Source organism: Vulpes lagopus, chromosome 8 (genome assembly GCF_018345385.1).
Source record: "Vulpes lagopus strain Blue_001 chromosome 8, ASM1834538v1, whole genome shotgun sequence".
Classification (NCBI taxonomy): domain Eukaryota; kingdom Metazoa; phylum Chordata; class Mammalia; order Carnivora; family Canidae; genus Vulpes; species Vulpes lagopus.
This window is the reverse complement of record NC_054831.1, coordinates 8,340,043-8,357,437: the sequence shown is the minus strand read 5'-3', so window position 1 is coordinate 8,357,437 and position 17,395 is coordinate 8,340,043. Positions and strand designations below refer to the sequence as shown.

The window sequence follows — 17,395 nt, the reverse complement described above, 5'->3', positions numbered from 1 at the left end:
GGCTTACTCAGGGACTGATTCTGTTTCTTTTTTCCTGTGAATGGGCTATACTTCATTTTTTTCTTTGCATGATTCATAATTTTTTGTTGAAAACTGGATGTTTTGAATATTACAATGTGAGAAACAAAGGAAATCAGATTCTCTGCCCCCTCCCGCTTCCAGGGGTTTATATTGCTGCTTGTTATGGTTGTTTGGTGACTTTTTGTTTTTATTTTTTTATTTTATTTTATTTTAAGATTTTATTTATTCACTCATAGAGACACATAGAGAGAGAGGCAGAGACACAGGCAGAGGGAGAAGCAGGCATCATTCAGACAGCCTGATGTGGTACTCGATCCAGGGTCCCCAGGATCACGCCCTGGGCTGCAGGCGGCACTAAACCACTGCGCCACCAGGGCCGCCCTTTGGTGACTTTTTAAAAGAAGTTTTATAAAGTCTGTATTCTTTCTCATGAATGGCCTCTGAAGTCTGTGTTACATTAGCCTAGTGGTTAGCTAGTGACAAGAGTTTCCTTAAATGCCTGGAGCCAAGGAAAGGGAAAAGGAAAAAGACTCTCTCCGTCTTTGCAAATTGTGTTGGAACAGTCCGTTAGCACTCAGCCAGGTCGTTTATCACTGTGCCTTAGCCTTCAGTTCCTGTGTGTGCTGAGCCTGAAGTGAAAGTTTAGTCTTAAGGCTTTCCTGAGCGTGTGTCCAACCTGAGTATTCATGTGGTAGTCTTGATTCCCCCAGTATATGCAGCAGCTTTTAAAACCCTTATTAACTACACATATCTCCTTTCCTAGCCTCTTTTTTCCCAAGCTTCTCTGTCTGTCCTATTGACTTAGCCACCCAGACTGCCGTGCTTCTCGGTCTGCTTATTGCCTAGCCAATTAATTAATCCTTGCCCCAGGCTCCCATGGCCAGTACTTTTTTGCCTTTTTTTTTTTTTAAGATTTTATTTATTTATTTATGAGAGACACAGAGAGAGGCAGAGACACAGGCAGAGGGAGAAGCAGGCTCCATGCAGGGAGCTGGACGTGGCACTCGTTCCTGGGTCTCTAGGATCACGTCCTGGGCCGAAGGCAGGCGCTAAATGGCTGAACCACCCAGGCTACCCCTACTTTTTTTGCTTCTAAGTGTTTTCGACAAATGTCACTTGGGAAGTTGCTCCAACCCTGGGAGTACTCTAAGTTTGGTGAAACAAGGGCAGACTATTGCACTGGTGCTTCAGGGAACCACCAGACAGGCTGAAGCCCAATTTATTCTCAGTAACAAGTGTTTAGGACACAGACTGCCCTCTCCACTGACACCACCAGTCTCAGGAGTAGAGAGGTGATAGATGGGCAGTTTAAAACATCACAGCACTCTCTTACAATGCTTCATTAAGCTGTCCCCTGGTTGTTGTGAGTTTTTGTCTAGATTACAGACTTCTATAAAAGTTGATTCAAAGATGCAAATATTTGATGTAAATTTGCTCAGCTCTGCAAGTCTTCAGTAATTACTGTAATCAGCTTTAAAGGTAAACTTCTATTATCAGGATACTTATTTAAATATCAGAAATGAATTAAACTTTCTGAGAATTGAAGTATATTTATGTTCATTTTATAAAATCAAGGAAATATTGATACTTTAATAATGTACAAGTTGATAGCATCCCACTCATACTATAAGTCTTTCCTTTGCTCATTTTAAGGAATGATGGAAAGGAATGTGCTAATAATACTATTATTTTTTGAATATTACAAATTTGAATATTACAGATTTCTCTAGATCCAGGAATGCAATTTGATTTTTTTAAAGATTATTTATTTATTTATTCATAGAGACACAGAGAGAGGAGAGAGAGGCAGAGACACAGGCAGAGGGAGAAGCAGGCACCATGCAGAGAGCCCAACGTGGGACTCGATCCTGGGTCTCCAGGGTCATGCCCTAGGCTGCAGGCGGTGCTAAACCGCTGCGCCACTGGGGCTGCCCCAATTTGATATTTTTAAGAGCTACGTTTTTTATTAGGGTGAAGTAGAGTTCTTTATATAAATCTTATGAATCTACTTTCTTCTCACCTTTTGACATATTTTCACCCTATTTTGGTAACACCTAAAAGAAACAATCTGTTTGGAAATAAAGCAAAAACTTATCTAAAACTGGCTATTTTTAGTTCTATGAAGTCTAGTAAAATGACTTCAAAATATTTATATTAGGGCAGCCCCGGTGGTGCAGAGGTTTAGCACCGCCTGCAGCCCAGGGCGTGATCCTGGAGACCCCGGATCGAATCCCGCGTCAAGCTCTCTGTATGATGCCTGCTTCTCCCTCTGCCTCTCTCTGTCTCTATGAGTAAATAAATAAAATCTTTAAAATATATATATTTATATTAAAGGTAGGACTAAATTTGTACAATTTAGGGCAGGATCTGTGTAATTTTGTTTTGTTTTCTTAATGGTACCTTACATGTAGTTGATAGATCTAAATTGAGCAAGTGAAAATTCATATGTAGCAGCAGCTTGGGATACAGAGGCTCGTGGGATGAAAGTACATTGGACTGGGATGCCTGGGTGGCTCAGTGGTTATCTGCCTTTGGCTCAGGGTATGATCATGGAATCCTGGGATCGAGTCCTGCATCAAGCTTCCTACATGGAGCCTGCTTCTCCTCCCTCTGCCTATGTCTCTGCCTCTCTCTCTCTCTCTCTCCCCTCCCTCTCATGAATAAATAAATAAATAATTTTAAAAAAAGAAAAGAAAGTACGCTGGGAAAACAAACCTGCTGTCTTCCTTTTCAGTTATTTTCCTAATGATGAATATTTGATGCATCTCGTTTATATTGTAATGAAAATAACATTCAGAAAATATATCTCTCACTTTTTAACCTAATGATATTCACTTTTTTAGTTTTACAAACTAGCCAAAAAATGAATAAGAAAGTTGGTACAGTTCTCACCACATGTAGTAGCTCCATTGTTAAAAACAAATGTGGCGGGATCCCTGGGTGGCGCAGAGGTTTGGCGCCTGCCTTTGGCCCAGGGCGCGATCCTGGAGACCCTGGATCGAATCCCACGTCGGGCTCCCGGTGCATGGAGCCTGCTTCTCCCTCTGCCTGTGTCTCTGCCTCTCTCTCTATCTCTCTGTGACTATCATAAATAAATAAAAATTAAAAAAAAAATTAAAAAAAAAAAACAAATGTGGCTAGCACATTTATAATTGTCCGAGAAAATATGCTTTTAAATTTAACATACCAAAATATAAATACGTGAAAAAGTTGTCATATGTAACGCATTTTATGCTAATACAGTGCTTTCCAAACTATTGAATTCCTTGCTTACTACCTCTCCCTATTAAATAAAACAAAGCATACTATTTTCCTGTGACTTGATCATTTTAGACATTTATTTTTTCTAAATATATTCATGGAGGGGTGCTTGGGTGGCTCAGTTTGTTGAGTGTCCAACTCTTGATTTTGGCTCCATTTGTTGTCTTGGCCCCATGCTCAGGAGGGGTCTGCTTGTCTCTCTCCCTGCGCCTCCCCTCATTCACACATGCTCTACCCTCCCCAATAAATAAACAAATAAATAAAATATATTTATAAATAAATAAATATGGGACGCCTGGGTGGCTCAGTGGTTGAGCATCTGCCTTTGGCCGAGGGCGTGATCCTGGAGTCCTGGGATCGAGTCCCGCATCGGGCTCCCTGCATGGAGCCTGCTTCTCCCTCTGCCTATGTCTCTGTGTCTCTCATGAATAAATAAATAAAATCTTTAAAAAATATAATATGCAGGTGCAGAGATCAGTTTTTATTGCAGATCAGGGATTAGTCATTTAAGTACTTTGTTATAAATGCTAATCTAAGGGAGTTATATCAAATGATGAATTATTTTTGTGATATTATCTAAGAGATAAATGTTTGCATAGAAAAGCTAAGATTCAAGTAGTGTTAGAATTATCTAAAATAAATGAAAGGAAGTTTTATGGGCTATTATTAAAGATTTGGTGTATTTTCTTTTAATCTCTCTCTTTTTCTTCACCTGTTTGTTTCTACCTTGCAGTTTATTTGTTGAAGAAACTGGGTCATTACTACTGTCTAGTTTGCACAGTATGGATTTTACTAATTGCGTGTTGTTATATCCCTATGTGTAGTATAATGTGTTTTTGGTCTTCTGTATTTCCTGTAAATTGATAGTTGGATCTTGAGGCTTGGTCACGTTGAGGTTCAATTTCTCTCTTTCTGTCTCTCTTTTTTGGAGAGGCAGGGTTGGCAGTGCATATAAGGTCTACTTGTTTCTATTTTTATTATGTTAGCAGCCATTGTAACAATTATGCTGAACAATTAATTCACTTCAAGCCTCAAAGTGATGGCGATAATTGTTTCGCCATTTATTCACTTATTAATAACTGTTACTTTAAAATTTTTATATTTATGCATACATTTTATGTGTGTTATATGTTTAGACAAAGATTAATGTGCAGAAGCTTTGCTTTCAGTGAATATTTACATTCCAGTCATTGCTTAGAAGGACTCTTTTGTCCTTTTAGAGCTACTTGCTAAGAATTAGAGTAAACATAGAATATTCTGGTTTTATTGTACTCTTGAAGAAGCTGAATGTCTAAGCTAATTTATTAAATAATTTATCATTTCTTGTCTTAACATTTTACTGAAGAATGTGTCAGCATTGGAACTGTTATAGACTAAGAAACTTAACAAGAATTTTTTTTTATGTCTTTTGAGTTTAGAGCCCTCACAACCTATTTTAGCCTTTATGGTAATCAGCTAGGTAAAGCTCTGCATTAAGCTCCCAGTATTTATGTTCCCTGGCAAAATTTTCGCTGAATCTCATGAAACTATTAATCCTATTTGAAGTATAATACTTTTTTAATAAGTGAGCATCATAAAATAAATGAAGCTTTAAGATATAGTTAGAAAAAGCTTTTTGGTGTGAGTCAGTTTTCCCTAGAATGTCCTGCCCTTGCTGCTGCTGAGGGACAAGTGGGTAAGTGTTCTGTGTGCCATTAGCTTCTTAAAAAGTTGGTGAGGAGATTTGGAGGTCAGGGCCCTGATTACAGCCAACTTTCTAGGTTTAATATCCAACTCACTTTATATTATATTATTTTAAATGAATGTTTGGGTATGAGTTACCTTTCCTTTTTTACAAAGAACCCAGGTATGTCTGCCTGGGTTGCTCAGTGGTTGAGCGTCTGCCTTCAGCTCAGGTCCTGATCCTGGGATCCGGGATCACATCCCACATCAGACTCCTTATGGGGAGCCTGCTTCTCCTTCTGCCTATGTCTCTGCGACTCTCTCTCCCCCGCCCCCTCTGTCTATCTCTCATGAATAAATAAATAAAATCTTTAAAAAATAAAATATAATAAAAGCCATAGAATTGTAAAGTGGGAAAGATATTACAGAACTTCTAGTTCCATTCCTTCTTTTTTCATACATAGAAAGGGATCCCAAAGTCTTTGCTTCATTGAATCTTGTCTAAATTATCCCAGCTATTTAGACACAAAACAAGAACTGGAACATGTGTTTATGACTTCATGGCTTCCTCTTATATAATGTATAGTTATGTCAGTGTGCATTAACAGAAGGTGTATATTATTACTACATTTTCAGTTATTTGCTCATTTTGTTTTTTATATTCCAGCAAAAGAGTCAAGAAAAGTTATTAGGAAGCTTAGTCAAACTGAGAATATTTTCAAGAAAGAATGATGGACTCTGTTGTAAGGAGGAAATCCAACCTTCTCTTGTAGCAAAATTCCATTTTTCAGGACAATTTTCATAAATTTGGCTCTACTCCATTTGAAATTTGAATTTACTACTTACTAGAGTTTGAGGCTAGAGGACAATTCCAACAAAGAGCTACAGATTTGAATTGGTCTGTAGGTAATAACTGCTTTCATTCACAACAAGATAGTCTTTAAAAATCTTTTAAATTAAATGTAGTCAGGGGGATCCCTGGGTGGCTCAGTGGTTTAGTGCCTGCCTTTGGCCCAGGGTGCGGTCCTGGAGTCCCGGGATCGAGTCCTTTGGCGGGCTCTGGACATGGAGCCTGCTTCTTCCTCCTCCTGTGTCTCTGCCTCTCTCTCTCTCTCTCTCTATGTCTACCATAAATAAATAAACAAATCTTAAAAAAAAAAAAAAGAAAGAAAAGAATAAATTAAATGTAGTCAATAGCTAGTCTTTTCCTTTAAGTTTTTATTGCAGTGTAATATACATCCAAAAACATGCACATAATTAACCTACAGCTTGATGAATTTTCACAACTAAACACACACTGTAACCAGCAACCCAGTTTGAGATCTTTGTCAGCCACCTACACACTCCTCTACATTCTCTTCTAGTTTCTGCCCCTGCTGCCCCAAAGGAGTAACCACTGTAAAGATGAGGTCAGGTACTTCATTAGTCAACATTGCCCTGGTTTTTGTCTTTGCTAAAATATGAAGAGGTTGAGAAAATAACAATTTCTTGGGTACCTTCCTGTTCAGTTGGTTGAGCATCCTACTCTTGATTTGAGCTGGAGTGATGGTCTCGGGGTCATGAGATTGAGCCCCATCTTGGGTTCTGTGCTCAGCATGGAGTCTGTTTGTCCCACTCCCTTTGCTTTTCCCCACATTCGCACTCTCACTCTCTCTCAAATAAATAAAATCTTTTTTAAAAAAGAACAATTTCTGTTCTTATCAACACCAGTAATTGCTAAAGAAAAAAACCAGAATTTTTTTATTATCAAGGCATATTTACCAATTTGATATTGAATCAGAGTTATACTGGGTGATTCAAATCTTTTATGTAGCTTTGGAAACATGCCGGAGTCTCTATATCAGTTTTTGTCTTCTGACACAAAACACAAAGTAAGTAAGAAAGATAAGAATTGATGTAGAGTATTGTGTGCCTCCCACACCGTCATGGTTATTACTCACTATGGAGGAGGCACAAGGGAAGGACTATAATACAAAGCTGTGGTTGAGGAATTACTGATATATTCTGCTTTGTGTACATTCTCTGAATATTGAAGATAGATTTTTAATATCAATAATTAGAATTCCATAGGTGATTTTTAATTCTCCAACTTCTGGGGATCCCTGGTGGCTCAGCGATTTAGCGCCTGCCATTGGCTCAGGGCGTGATCCTGGAGTCCCGGGATCAAGTCCCGCAGGCTCCCTGCATGGAGCCTGCTTCTCCCTCTGCCTGTGTCTCTGCCCTCCCCCCCTTGCTCTCTCTTTCTCTCTGTCTCTCATGAATAAATAAATAAAATCTTTAAAAAATAATAATAATTCTCCAACTTCTGTGTGAATATATCTGTTATTTCCCATAAGTTTAAGAAAATAGTTAAAATTCTTCCATCTTGATTTAAAATATTTTACCTATAACACTGTCTTCACTTTCTCTATTTCTTATCAGGACCCCTGAACAGTGCCCCAGCGTTGTTTCATTGTTGTCAGAGAGTTACAATCCTCATGTGCGTTATGGAGCTGCTATGGCCCTGGGCATCTGCTGTGCTGGTACAGGAAACAAGGTAAAGCCCAAAGCCAGTGGGGTCAGTTCTTTCCTGGCACCACACTGTTTTCCTTTGCAGAAAAGTTTATACAACCACTGTAAAAATGCAAGTATGGTGTGATCTATAAGAGTTAACTTGCCTCACAAAGCTTCCCAGAACTAACTTCCTCATTTTACTGTGTTGGGTTGCTCAAAGCCAGTTAAGAAGAATGAACCACCACATTACATGGGTGATTCTAATGAAAACAACGCTGTTGAATTTTTCTTTGAAAGCGTTGATTTTTTTTTTTTATAAAAAAGATAAAATATTCTTTTTTCTTAAAGAATTACTCTGTTCCCTTTACATGGTAATTTACATGTTTAATTGACATGATTAGTATCGTGGAAATCAAGATTCTCATATGAGACCACCAAAATCAATTAACTTTGATTGTTTTAAGCAAATCGCCTATTTGCCTGATCTCTCCTCATAAACATAATAGGCAACCTGATATTTGTTAAGTCCTCAAAAGTGACAAAACAGGGGCACTTGGGGGTCTCAATTGGTTAAGTGTCTGCCTTCAGCTCAGGTCATGATCTTAGGGTCCTGGGATGGAGTCCCATTTGGGTTCCCTGCTCAGTGGGGAACCTGCTTCTCCCTCTCCCTCTGCCCCCTGGCTTGTGCTTGCTCTCTGTCATTCTCTATCTCAAATAAATAATCTAAAAAAAAATGACGAAGAGTTGGGTTCCAAATAGATGATTGGAAAATACAGTTCATCATGAGATTCATAATGAAATGTTCTGTTGCTTAAGCAAGTATTCTTGATTCACAACAATGACATAATCATCACGTTTTTGCCTTTCATGGCACAAATGCACACCACTTTGACCACCCCCCAAAATATGAACTTTTCTTTTAATAGTGCATGTGTGCATGGTTGTATGTATGTGTGTGAGAGAGAGAGAACACAAACATAATGAGAATGAGAACATAAAGAACAAGAGCATAACTAGGTTTTGCTCCCAGTGTTTTTTCATCAGAAGAGTAATTTTTTTAACCTCTCATCCAAAATAAAATAAAACATTTATTACTTGAGTCCAGGAATTAAATTTTAATTTGCTTAATTTTTTCTAGTCACATAAAATGTTACTGAAGCTAGGAATTAAAATAGACATTTTCACTATTTGTGATAAAAAGTGCATAAAAATTTATAGAGACATCCCCTTTCAGTATTCTCATTTGTTTCCCTACCCTGCTTTTTTTTTTCTTCATAGGACTTATCACCACCTGACATATTTTTATACCTATTTATTTATTGTCTGTCTCCTCTGCCCTGAAATGTAAGGTCCCTAAGAACAGAATGCTCACTGCTAGAACCTGTGTCAGGACTGCCACATAGTAGGCATTCAGTAAATATTTGTCAACTCAATGGTGGCGGGGGAAGATCATTGAAAGATATGATGGTGAACAAGTTGGGCGTACTCTCTGTTCTCACAGAGATTTGTTTTTAAAGTGTTTTCTTTTGGAGGGAATTTCTTAACATGAGACTGTATCTTTAGTTTTGTTAGGAATATCATTGGGGGGGATCCCTGGGTGGCGCAGCGGTTTAGCGCCTGCCTTTGGCCCAGGGCGCGATCCTGGAGACCCGGGATCGAATCCCACGTCAGGCTCCCGGTGCATGGAGCCTGCTTCTCCCTCTGCCTGTGTCTCTGCCTCTCTCTCTCTCTCTGTGTGTGTGTGTGTGTGACTATCATAAATAAATTAAAATTAAAAAAACAAAAGGAATATCATTGGGTATATAAAATACAGTTTATGTAGAAATTGGCTGTCCATTTTTTTCTGGAACACATCTGTTCTGTAAACAAAGGTAAATTATAGTTGAATGTCTTATGAAGTATTTTCCCCTCAGGTCTTCAGCAGACATTTATGTCAAGCCTCGTAAGTTAAATGTACATTAGATTTTTTTTTTCCTTCCAGATTATTGTAAACTTAATATGATATCTAGGAGCAAGTGTTCTTTGAGACACAGCATTTGAAAAGTTAATTCAGTAAAAAATTTTTGTTACTCATACTAAGCAAATCTGCTTAATTTCTAGACATTTGTATGATCTACATAATAATACCTATCTGACCAAGGTTTGGTGCTTTATTTTTATTTCTTAAAAACCTAAAACTTTTTTTTTATTCTGAAATTTATCTTAAGGTTGAGGTTATATCACATACCTCAAAGACCAAGTTAGTGTCTTTTTCTTTTTAAGATTTTATTTATTTACTCATGAGAAACACAGTGAGAGGCAGAGACACAGGCAGAGGGAGAAGCAGACTCCATGCAGGGAGCCCGATGTGGGACTCGATCCTGGAACTCCAGGATCACGCCCTGAGCCAAAGGCAGATGCTCAACCACTGAGCCACCCAGGCGTCCCAGTTAGTGTCTTTTAACTTACAACTTGGAAATTTGGTTATATTTTTTATCATGACTACCTCATAAACAATATTGACAATACTATGAATAGTGTTTGAAAACTCCTCTGCACAATGTCGTGGCATTTTTCAGTGAAATGGGGAGAAAGAATACACTTACCTGGTATGTATATTATCTGTTAACAGCTCTGATTTTTAAAATAAATAAATCCTCATGTAAAGAAATCTGAAGCTGTTGTCTTTAAAAAAGGATGCAACTTTGTCTTTCCTTGTCCTTGAAACAAGGATATTTAAGAAATGGCATATTGTGTTAAGAAATAAATTTGAGGGGTACCTGAGTGGCTCAGTGGTTGAGTGTGTCTCCCTTTGGCTCAGGTCAGGATCCCATGGTCCGGGGATCAAGTCCCACGTTGGGCTCCCCACAGGGTGTCTGCTTCTCCCTCTGCCCATGTCTCTGCCTCTCTCTGTGTCTCTCTCATGAATAAATAAATAAAATCTTAAAGAAAAAAAAGAAATTTGATAATCTTGTAAACCCATTCTCTGTTCCTCTGGATTTATATGTACCAAAGACCTTATAAGGAATGTTACAAAGTGGCACTTAAGAAAGTTCCTGCATGTCCTTAACAGAAGTTATATAGAACCAAAGAGTTCTTGGTCAAATACAGTGAACAGGTGGTGGGTTAAGCAGAGTTTGAGTGATTTCTTTAATAAGGCTTTCTGGATCTTTTGCCATAATGTATATCATTATCAATGATGTATAGCTTATCAAATTCTATATATATTTTGAATCTCCGAAACAAGGTGTTATATAGTACATAGGAACTACCATACTTATTTCATCAAGGAATCCTTTTTTCATAGAACTGATTATTCTGAAGAATGTGATACTGGGAAAATCCTGTTAAATGTCGATTTAATTTTTTTTTATGTTAGGTCTTATAAAATCATTGAAGCCATTACTTTACCCTAGTATTTGAAGGAAGTTGGATAATTAATCCAGGTTTTAGGGTCAGATTGGACTGAGTTCTCTACTTGTCTGACTTTGGATGAATTTCTTAACCTGTTTCTTTGTTTATAAAGATTGTTTTATATTGTTATTGTTGTTTTTGTTTTAGGATTGATAGAAATATATGGGATATAACATGTATAAAATACATGCTGTGCCTGGAAAATAATAGTTGTTATCAAACATCAATCTCGTTTTCTGTTACTTACTTTTACCTCAAGACAGGAGCACTCCTTCTACAAGCTTCCTTCTCACCATCAATTATATTGAAACAAGACATACTCAGTTGCAAGTAGTCTTTAATGAACTTACTACAAAGTTAAATGAAAATACTGACTTAGAATGACAGTAACTAATTTGAAAATCCAGCTATAACAGCTTAAAGTTTTGGTTTTTTTTTAATGCTTTCAGGAAGCAATCAATTTGTTAGAACCGATGACAAATGACCCTGTGAACTATGTGAGGCAAGGAGCTCTGATAGCTTCAGCTCTCATCATGATCCAGCAGACTGAAATCACTTGTCCAAAGGTGAGCAAATAAAAAAAAAATTCTCCAAAAGAGAGCTAGTTTAGGCTTTTCTTTAGTAACTTATCTTCTTTTAAGGACATTTTTACCCCAAATGTGGTGGGCATTAAACTCACAGGAAGCAAAAAAGTGGGAGAAAGAGATAACTTTATAATATTCTTTAAGTGCATTTTTTTACAGATTTTTAGTCACTTTGTTAATTCAGCTATTTAGCCATTCTTGAAAAATTAGAACTTACAGGTTGATGGGATCATAAAAATGAACTTTAATTTTTGCCTCTTGCTGTCCTCTTAAAATGCCTTTAGTAGGATAACTTGTTCCCATGCTACAGGATGTGAACTCAGGCAGTTCGTGACTTTTTTGATCCATCATTCTGAGGTAATAAAATGTCCTACGTTCACTTTACATGGTATATACATTCTCAGTTTAGAAATGAGGGATCCCTGGGTGGCGCAGCGGTTTAGCGCCTCCCTTTGGCCCAGGGCGCGATCCTGGAGACCTGGGATCGAATCCCACGTCGAGCTCCCAGTGCATGGAGCCTGCTTCTCCCTCTGCCTATGTCTCTGCCTCTCTCTCTCTCTCTCACTGTGTGCCTATCATAAATAAATAAAATTAAATAAAAATAAAAAAATTTAAAAAAGAAATGAGTGTATCCAGATTCTCTGTTAGAATGTCACTGCCCTTGGGGGTGATCTTTTGGGCAGGGTTTCACATGGCTCGTGGACAGCTTTCTTTCTTTCTAGCCCACATCTGTTCACAAAAGTGGTCCTGCATATTTTGCCCTTGTAGCTAGGAGTATAATATGTAGTTCTCTGCAGCTTTATTGGCCCCGTCCCTCTCCCTTTTCCTGTCTTCTCCCTCCTCTCCTCCATCTCCCTCTCCTTCTCTGCTAGTACTGTAGTGGATATCTAATGCCTCTTAACTCTTCGTGTCAGATGTCAGTGCACAGTGACAATCGATCATATTAACTTCTCTACGTGGTCCCTCTGAAGCCCAGATTTACCCCACAGAAATACCCTTCACACATCCTTCTGCAAGTCCACTTCTCACAGATGCCCTGTGGATGACTCCCAGCACAGATTTTGAGATAATCTATTTTAAAATTTCCCTGTGACAGTCTCCCAGACATCATGTTAGAGTATGATATCTAATGTATCTTGGCACCTCAGCCAAAATTTCTCATTTTGTTGAGAAACAGAAAATGCATAGATCTTATTCACATGTACTAAAAATTACCAGTTTTGCTATATTAAGTAGATGTGTGTAGCTAAGGCAGTAATTTCAGAACTTTTTTATTCTTAACTTGAAATTAGGACATTTAATAGTTTTGTATTGATTTTGCTTCTATTTGAGAAACAGTCAAAAAATTGACAGTTGGAAAAACCATTGGCATATACTGTCTTTTGCCTCATCAAAAAAATGTAGACCATCCTCATTATCAGCAAAGTAGATTGATGGGAGGGTGGAGAAGAGAAGAATTTCCAGAATTCATTGATTATTCTCATTTTATGGAATTTTGTTTAATAGACTCCCATTTCTAAATAGTCGCTATCATTTTTATTTCATTAATCCAGTGCTGCTCACTTTGTCAGAATCAACTGTAAGACTTCCAAAAATTGGATTCTTGCCAAAAATAGAAGCCTAGCTTCTCATTCTGTTTTAATAATATATTCATATATTATATCTTCTAGAACATAAACATCTTTTCAGAGAGTCCACATTTCTTTTTGGCCTTTGTTTTTAAATATAGCAGTTGTAATATGAGTAGCTTTTGCATTTATTTCTGCTTTTGATCTTCTGAGCTTTATCAGCTGGAGGTTATCCACTTGAGTAATGTCATTAAAGAAGGACGTTTAGGCCATGGAATGCACCTCTTCTAACAATAATATATAGATATTTACTCACTTAGACCTCACATGTTGCTTTCATATTATATGTATTGTGAATAAGATAAATTACTATCTTTCCATCCTCTGCTGTAGGATTTTGTTGATTTTTTTTTCAAGCATGAACTCTGCACCAACAATGGCAGGGTCCTTTGGAATGGGAGTGGAGTAGGGTAGGCTGTGTAGTTTGAAAAACAGTCAACTCTTTATTCTAATAAATAAAACCTTTTCACATTTAGAAAAAGTGAAAAAATACAGAATTTAAAGAATTATTATTTTTTAATCATTCCATAAAATGCTGTTGAACCAAGTCTTAGCTGATGCGAATTCATGGGTTGCTCTTCCATCTTCAGGTTATATCAGAATCTTGAGTATTAATTTAAAATGTTGAAATGCAGTTATTGCTGCTAGCCATTGCCATTAACATAAACTCCATGGGGAGAGTTAAACGTATACCTTACCGACTATGAGACTAAAACTGTGTACCAGTGTGTAAAGTTCTGGTATTTTTTTAGGAAACACTATTCCTTAGAGGGAAATTGTTACTCAGCTCATGAATTCTTAAAGGTTTGAGTCTGTTTCATTGTTTTCTGCTGTTAAGCATGCAGTAAAGATTTCTGTGGACTGTCATTTATATCCTTTGTCTTTTATCTGATAATTGCTAAAGACAAGATATTCTTTTGGAATGGTATGTGACATTTCGCTGAAAAGAAAAAGCTATTAACAGGCTGAAGAGGGGCACCTGGGTGGCTCAGTCCATTAAGTAAGCATCTGATTCTTGGTTTCAGCTCAGGTCCTGAGCAGTCATGGGATCGAGTGTGGAGTCTGCCTTAGATTCTCCCTCCCCCTGTGCCCCTCTCTGTGCACATGCTCACTCTCTCTCTCTCTCTCTCAAATAAATAAGTAAAATCTTAAAAAGAGAGAGAGAGAAGTTTGCAAGACTGCAGAGTCCTAGTCACAAGGTTGCAAACTGGTACATGAAATTAAGTGGAAATAAAATGGAAATGAAGTGCTCATTTCATTAAGACTATAACCACTCCTCAGAGGAATCCAAAAGGGACTTTCTCAGATAGTTTGTAAAACTCAAAGTAGAAAGTTCCAAAGGAAATATTTAAATAAGCATGATATATGTCACATCCTCTTACAGAATGCTGCCTTAATGCTTAGTTCTATACACTATGGTCTTGGTTTAAGTAATTCCATTGCATCTTTGTTTTTTTATTATGCCAAAATTTGCTCACTCAGTCTCAACAACATAGATCCAGGAACATGTATATGCCCCTGGGTGATTACAAACCCAATTTAGAAAACCCTTAGACCAGAAATTCAGAACCATTTAACTAGAATAATGTACTTTTTGTAGATGAAATCCACCTTTAGCATTTTTGAACATGTACATAATTATATATAGAATCGGATAAAAATATTACAGTGTAAAAATAAAATCTCTGATGCTCCTCCTTGCCTAATATCATCTGGCTTAAATTTACCTGCTGTAGGTAGGTAACCACAACTGACAGGTGCTCTTTTGGCAAAAGGATCATGTTTGGCCAAGCTTGATAAGCTTTTCTAGTTTTAAAATCACAATTTGAGGGATCCCTGGGTGGCGCAGCGGTTTGGCGCCTGCCTTAGGCCCGGGGCGTGATCCTGGAGACCCGGGATCGAATCCCACATCAGGCTCCCGGTGCATGGAGCCTGCTTCTCCCTCTGCCTGTGTCTCTGCCTCTCTCTCTTTCTCTCTGTATGACTATCATAAATAATAAAATAAAATAAAATAAAATAAAATAAAATAAAATAAAATAAAATAAATAAAAAAAAATAATAAAATAAAATAAAATATAAAATAAAATATAAAATAAAATAATAAAATAAAATAAAATAATAAAATAAAATAAAATAAAATAATAAAATAAAAAATAAAATAATAAAATAAAATAAATAAAATATAAAATATAAAAAATTTAAAAAATAAATAAATAAATAAAATCACAATTTGAGTAGATTAGGCTTTTGTGAGCCATCATGGTGACCTAGAAGTATTTCTGTGGAGAAATCTTTGAACTTCTATAAGATGAAATTACTAAGAATGAAATTTTATATTATAAGGTGATAGTTTATAGTATAACACATTTATAAATGGTAATCTATATTTCCATACTATTGCCTTGAGGTAGGAACTTTGTGTCAATGATAATATAAGAAAGGGCTGCAGGCAACTACCATAAACAAAATAATACTCATAAAACTGAAAGGAAGCTAAAAATATCATTTGGTATATTGATAATGGGGAAATCATGATAACATTGACAATATTTTAAAAGAAGAAGAAAGATAATTTTTTTTTAAGCCATGTTGAGTTTGAGATGATAGCAAGTCAGCTGGAAATCAGATGAGTGCATAGGGAAAAAAAAGTCAGAACTGAAGACCTCTTATCTGCAGTTCCAAATCCAAAAAGCTGTGAAAACTAAAAAGAGATTTGTTTATTTTTAAGGACTCATTTGGCTATAAAACTTGACCATTATAATATGAACTCATTTATAACCTGTATCCCAGTTAGTGTTAGTATTCAGTCATTTTGCTGCCTCTGAAATATTAATTTGTTTGATTATAGGTTATTGCCCCCATGCTTCATTGAGAATATTGCATAATGTATGGTATATGGACCATGTTATCTTTATAAATTCTGAATTCCAAAATTCATCTGACCTCAAAGATTTCATGGAAGGAGTTTTAGGCCTATAGTTGAAGTTATAAGAGCAGATTTGTAATGGCAGAGAAAGAGAAAAAGAAAGACAACTTAAAGTGTGCTCTATATGCAGGAAAATAGAAGATTGAAAGGAGATATACTTAGGTGATACCAACAGAAATGACCCCAAAGAACTTTATTCCTTTCTCATTTTTTTTTTCTGAGAGTGGTTTTTCCCCCCCAGCAGTATAAGGGGTAGAGTTAAAAGTATGAATGTTAAAAATCCATGAATTTGGGAAAGTAGGTTTTTAGATAATCACAGCAGAATGAATCCATGGATTACAAGATTGCCTCGAATTTAATTGTCTTTTCTGTGAGACTATCATAATACAAAATGGGAAATAATTTTTCCAACAAATTGTGCTTTATATGAGGGTGCCTTACTGTTCATAACTGAAATTGAATCAGGAAATCATGATCCTCACCATGATTGCAGTTAGTTGTTTATGGTCACAAACAAGCCACTCATTTCACCTGTCCTACTTCAGTTTCACTTCTGTAAAATACAGGGAGTACGTGATCTCAAACTTGCCTTCAAACATAAGATACTATCCTAACCTACAAAAATAATGATTCTTTACAAAGAATCATAAACATGAGAATTAAGTTACTGCTGCATAAGTAATAAAATGTGAGGAAAAGAATTTTTTTTTTTTTTTTTAAGATTTTATTTAGTTATTCATGAGAGACACAGAGAAAAAGAGAGAGGCAGAGACACAGGCAGAGGGAGAAGTAGGCTCTATGCAGGGAGCCTAACATAGGACTCAATCCCACTACTCCAGGATCACGCCCTGGGCCAAAGGCGGCACTAAACCACTGAGCCACCCGGGCTGCCCCAGAAAAGAGTTTTTAAATGACAAACAAATAGCTCTCTAAAGTAGTTTGATTAATAGTAGTTGGATAATCCTATTACATATTTGTACTGATTTTTTTAAATCCCATCTTTCAGTTTCACTGAATGTTTTCCTGTTGTTCTGGGCACAATTTTGTATTTAAATTCTTCCTCATAATGTACATACACTGCTTTGTCCACTGTTTTCTTTTTATAAGTTCATGACATGTTTCACAAACCTTTAAGCACATAAAATTTCCATCCTATATAAGGTAATGTAAGTGTTCATCTAAAATAAGTTCAGAATCAAAGGAATTTGACCTGTTGAACCAGTTAAAGCATTAAACCTTAGGATTTTTAAATCTAGAAGGGAATTTTATGATGATCTAGTCATGCTGGTTTTATAGTTAGAGAAAGTAAGACTTAGAGAAGTGGCTCACTAATGGTTGGTTATATGCTAGGTAATGGAAGAGTGAGTTCATTGGTTTCCCCATCACATTTTATTAGCAGCATTAGGCTACAGAGATAATAGTCAAGG

General features: G+C 36.7%; 1 protein-coding gene across 1 annotated transcript in view; it reads left to right on the top strand.

Moving 5' to 3' along the window:
- The window catches only part of PSMD1 (proteasome 26S subunit, non-ATPase 1), a 91,973-nt gene that overhangs the window by 55,218 nt on the left and 19,360 nt on the right, over window positions 1-17,395 (top strand). The window contains exons 17-18 of the mRNA XM_041766712.1: window positions 7,366-7,480; window positions 11,280-11,396. Of these exons, the coding sequence (XP_041622646.1) occupies window positions 7,366-7,480; window positions 11,280-11,396 (232 nt within the window). The remainder of the gene's footprint in view (window positions 1-7,365; window positions 7,481-11,279; window positions 11,397-17,395) is intronic.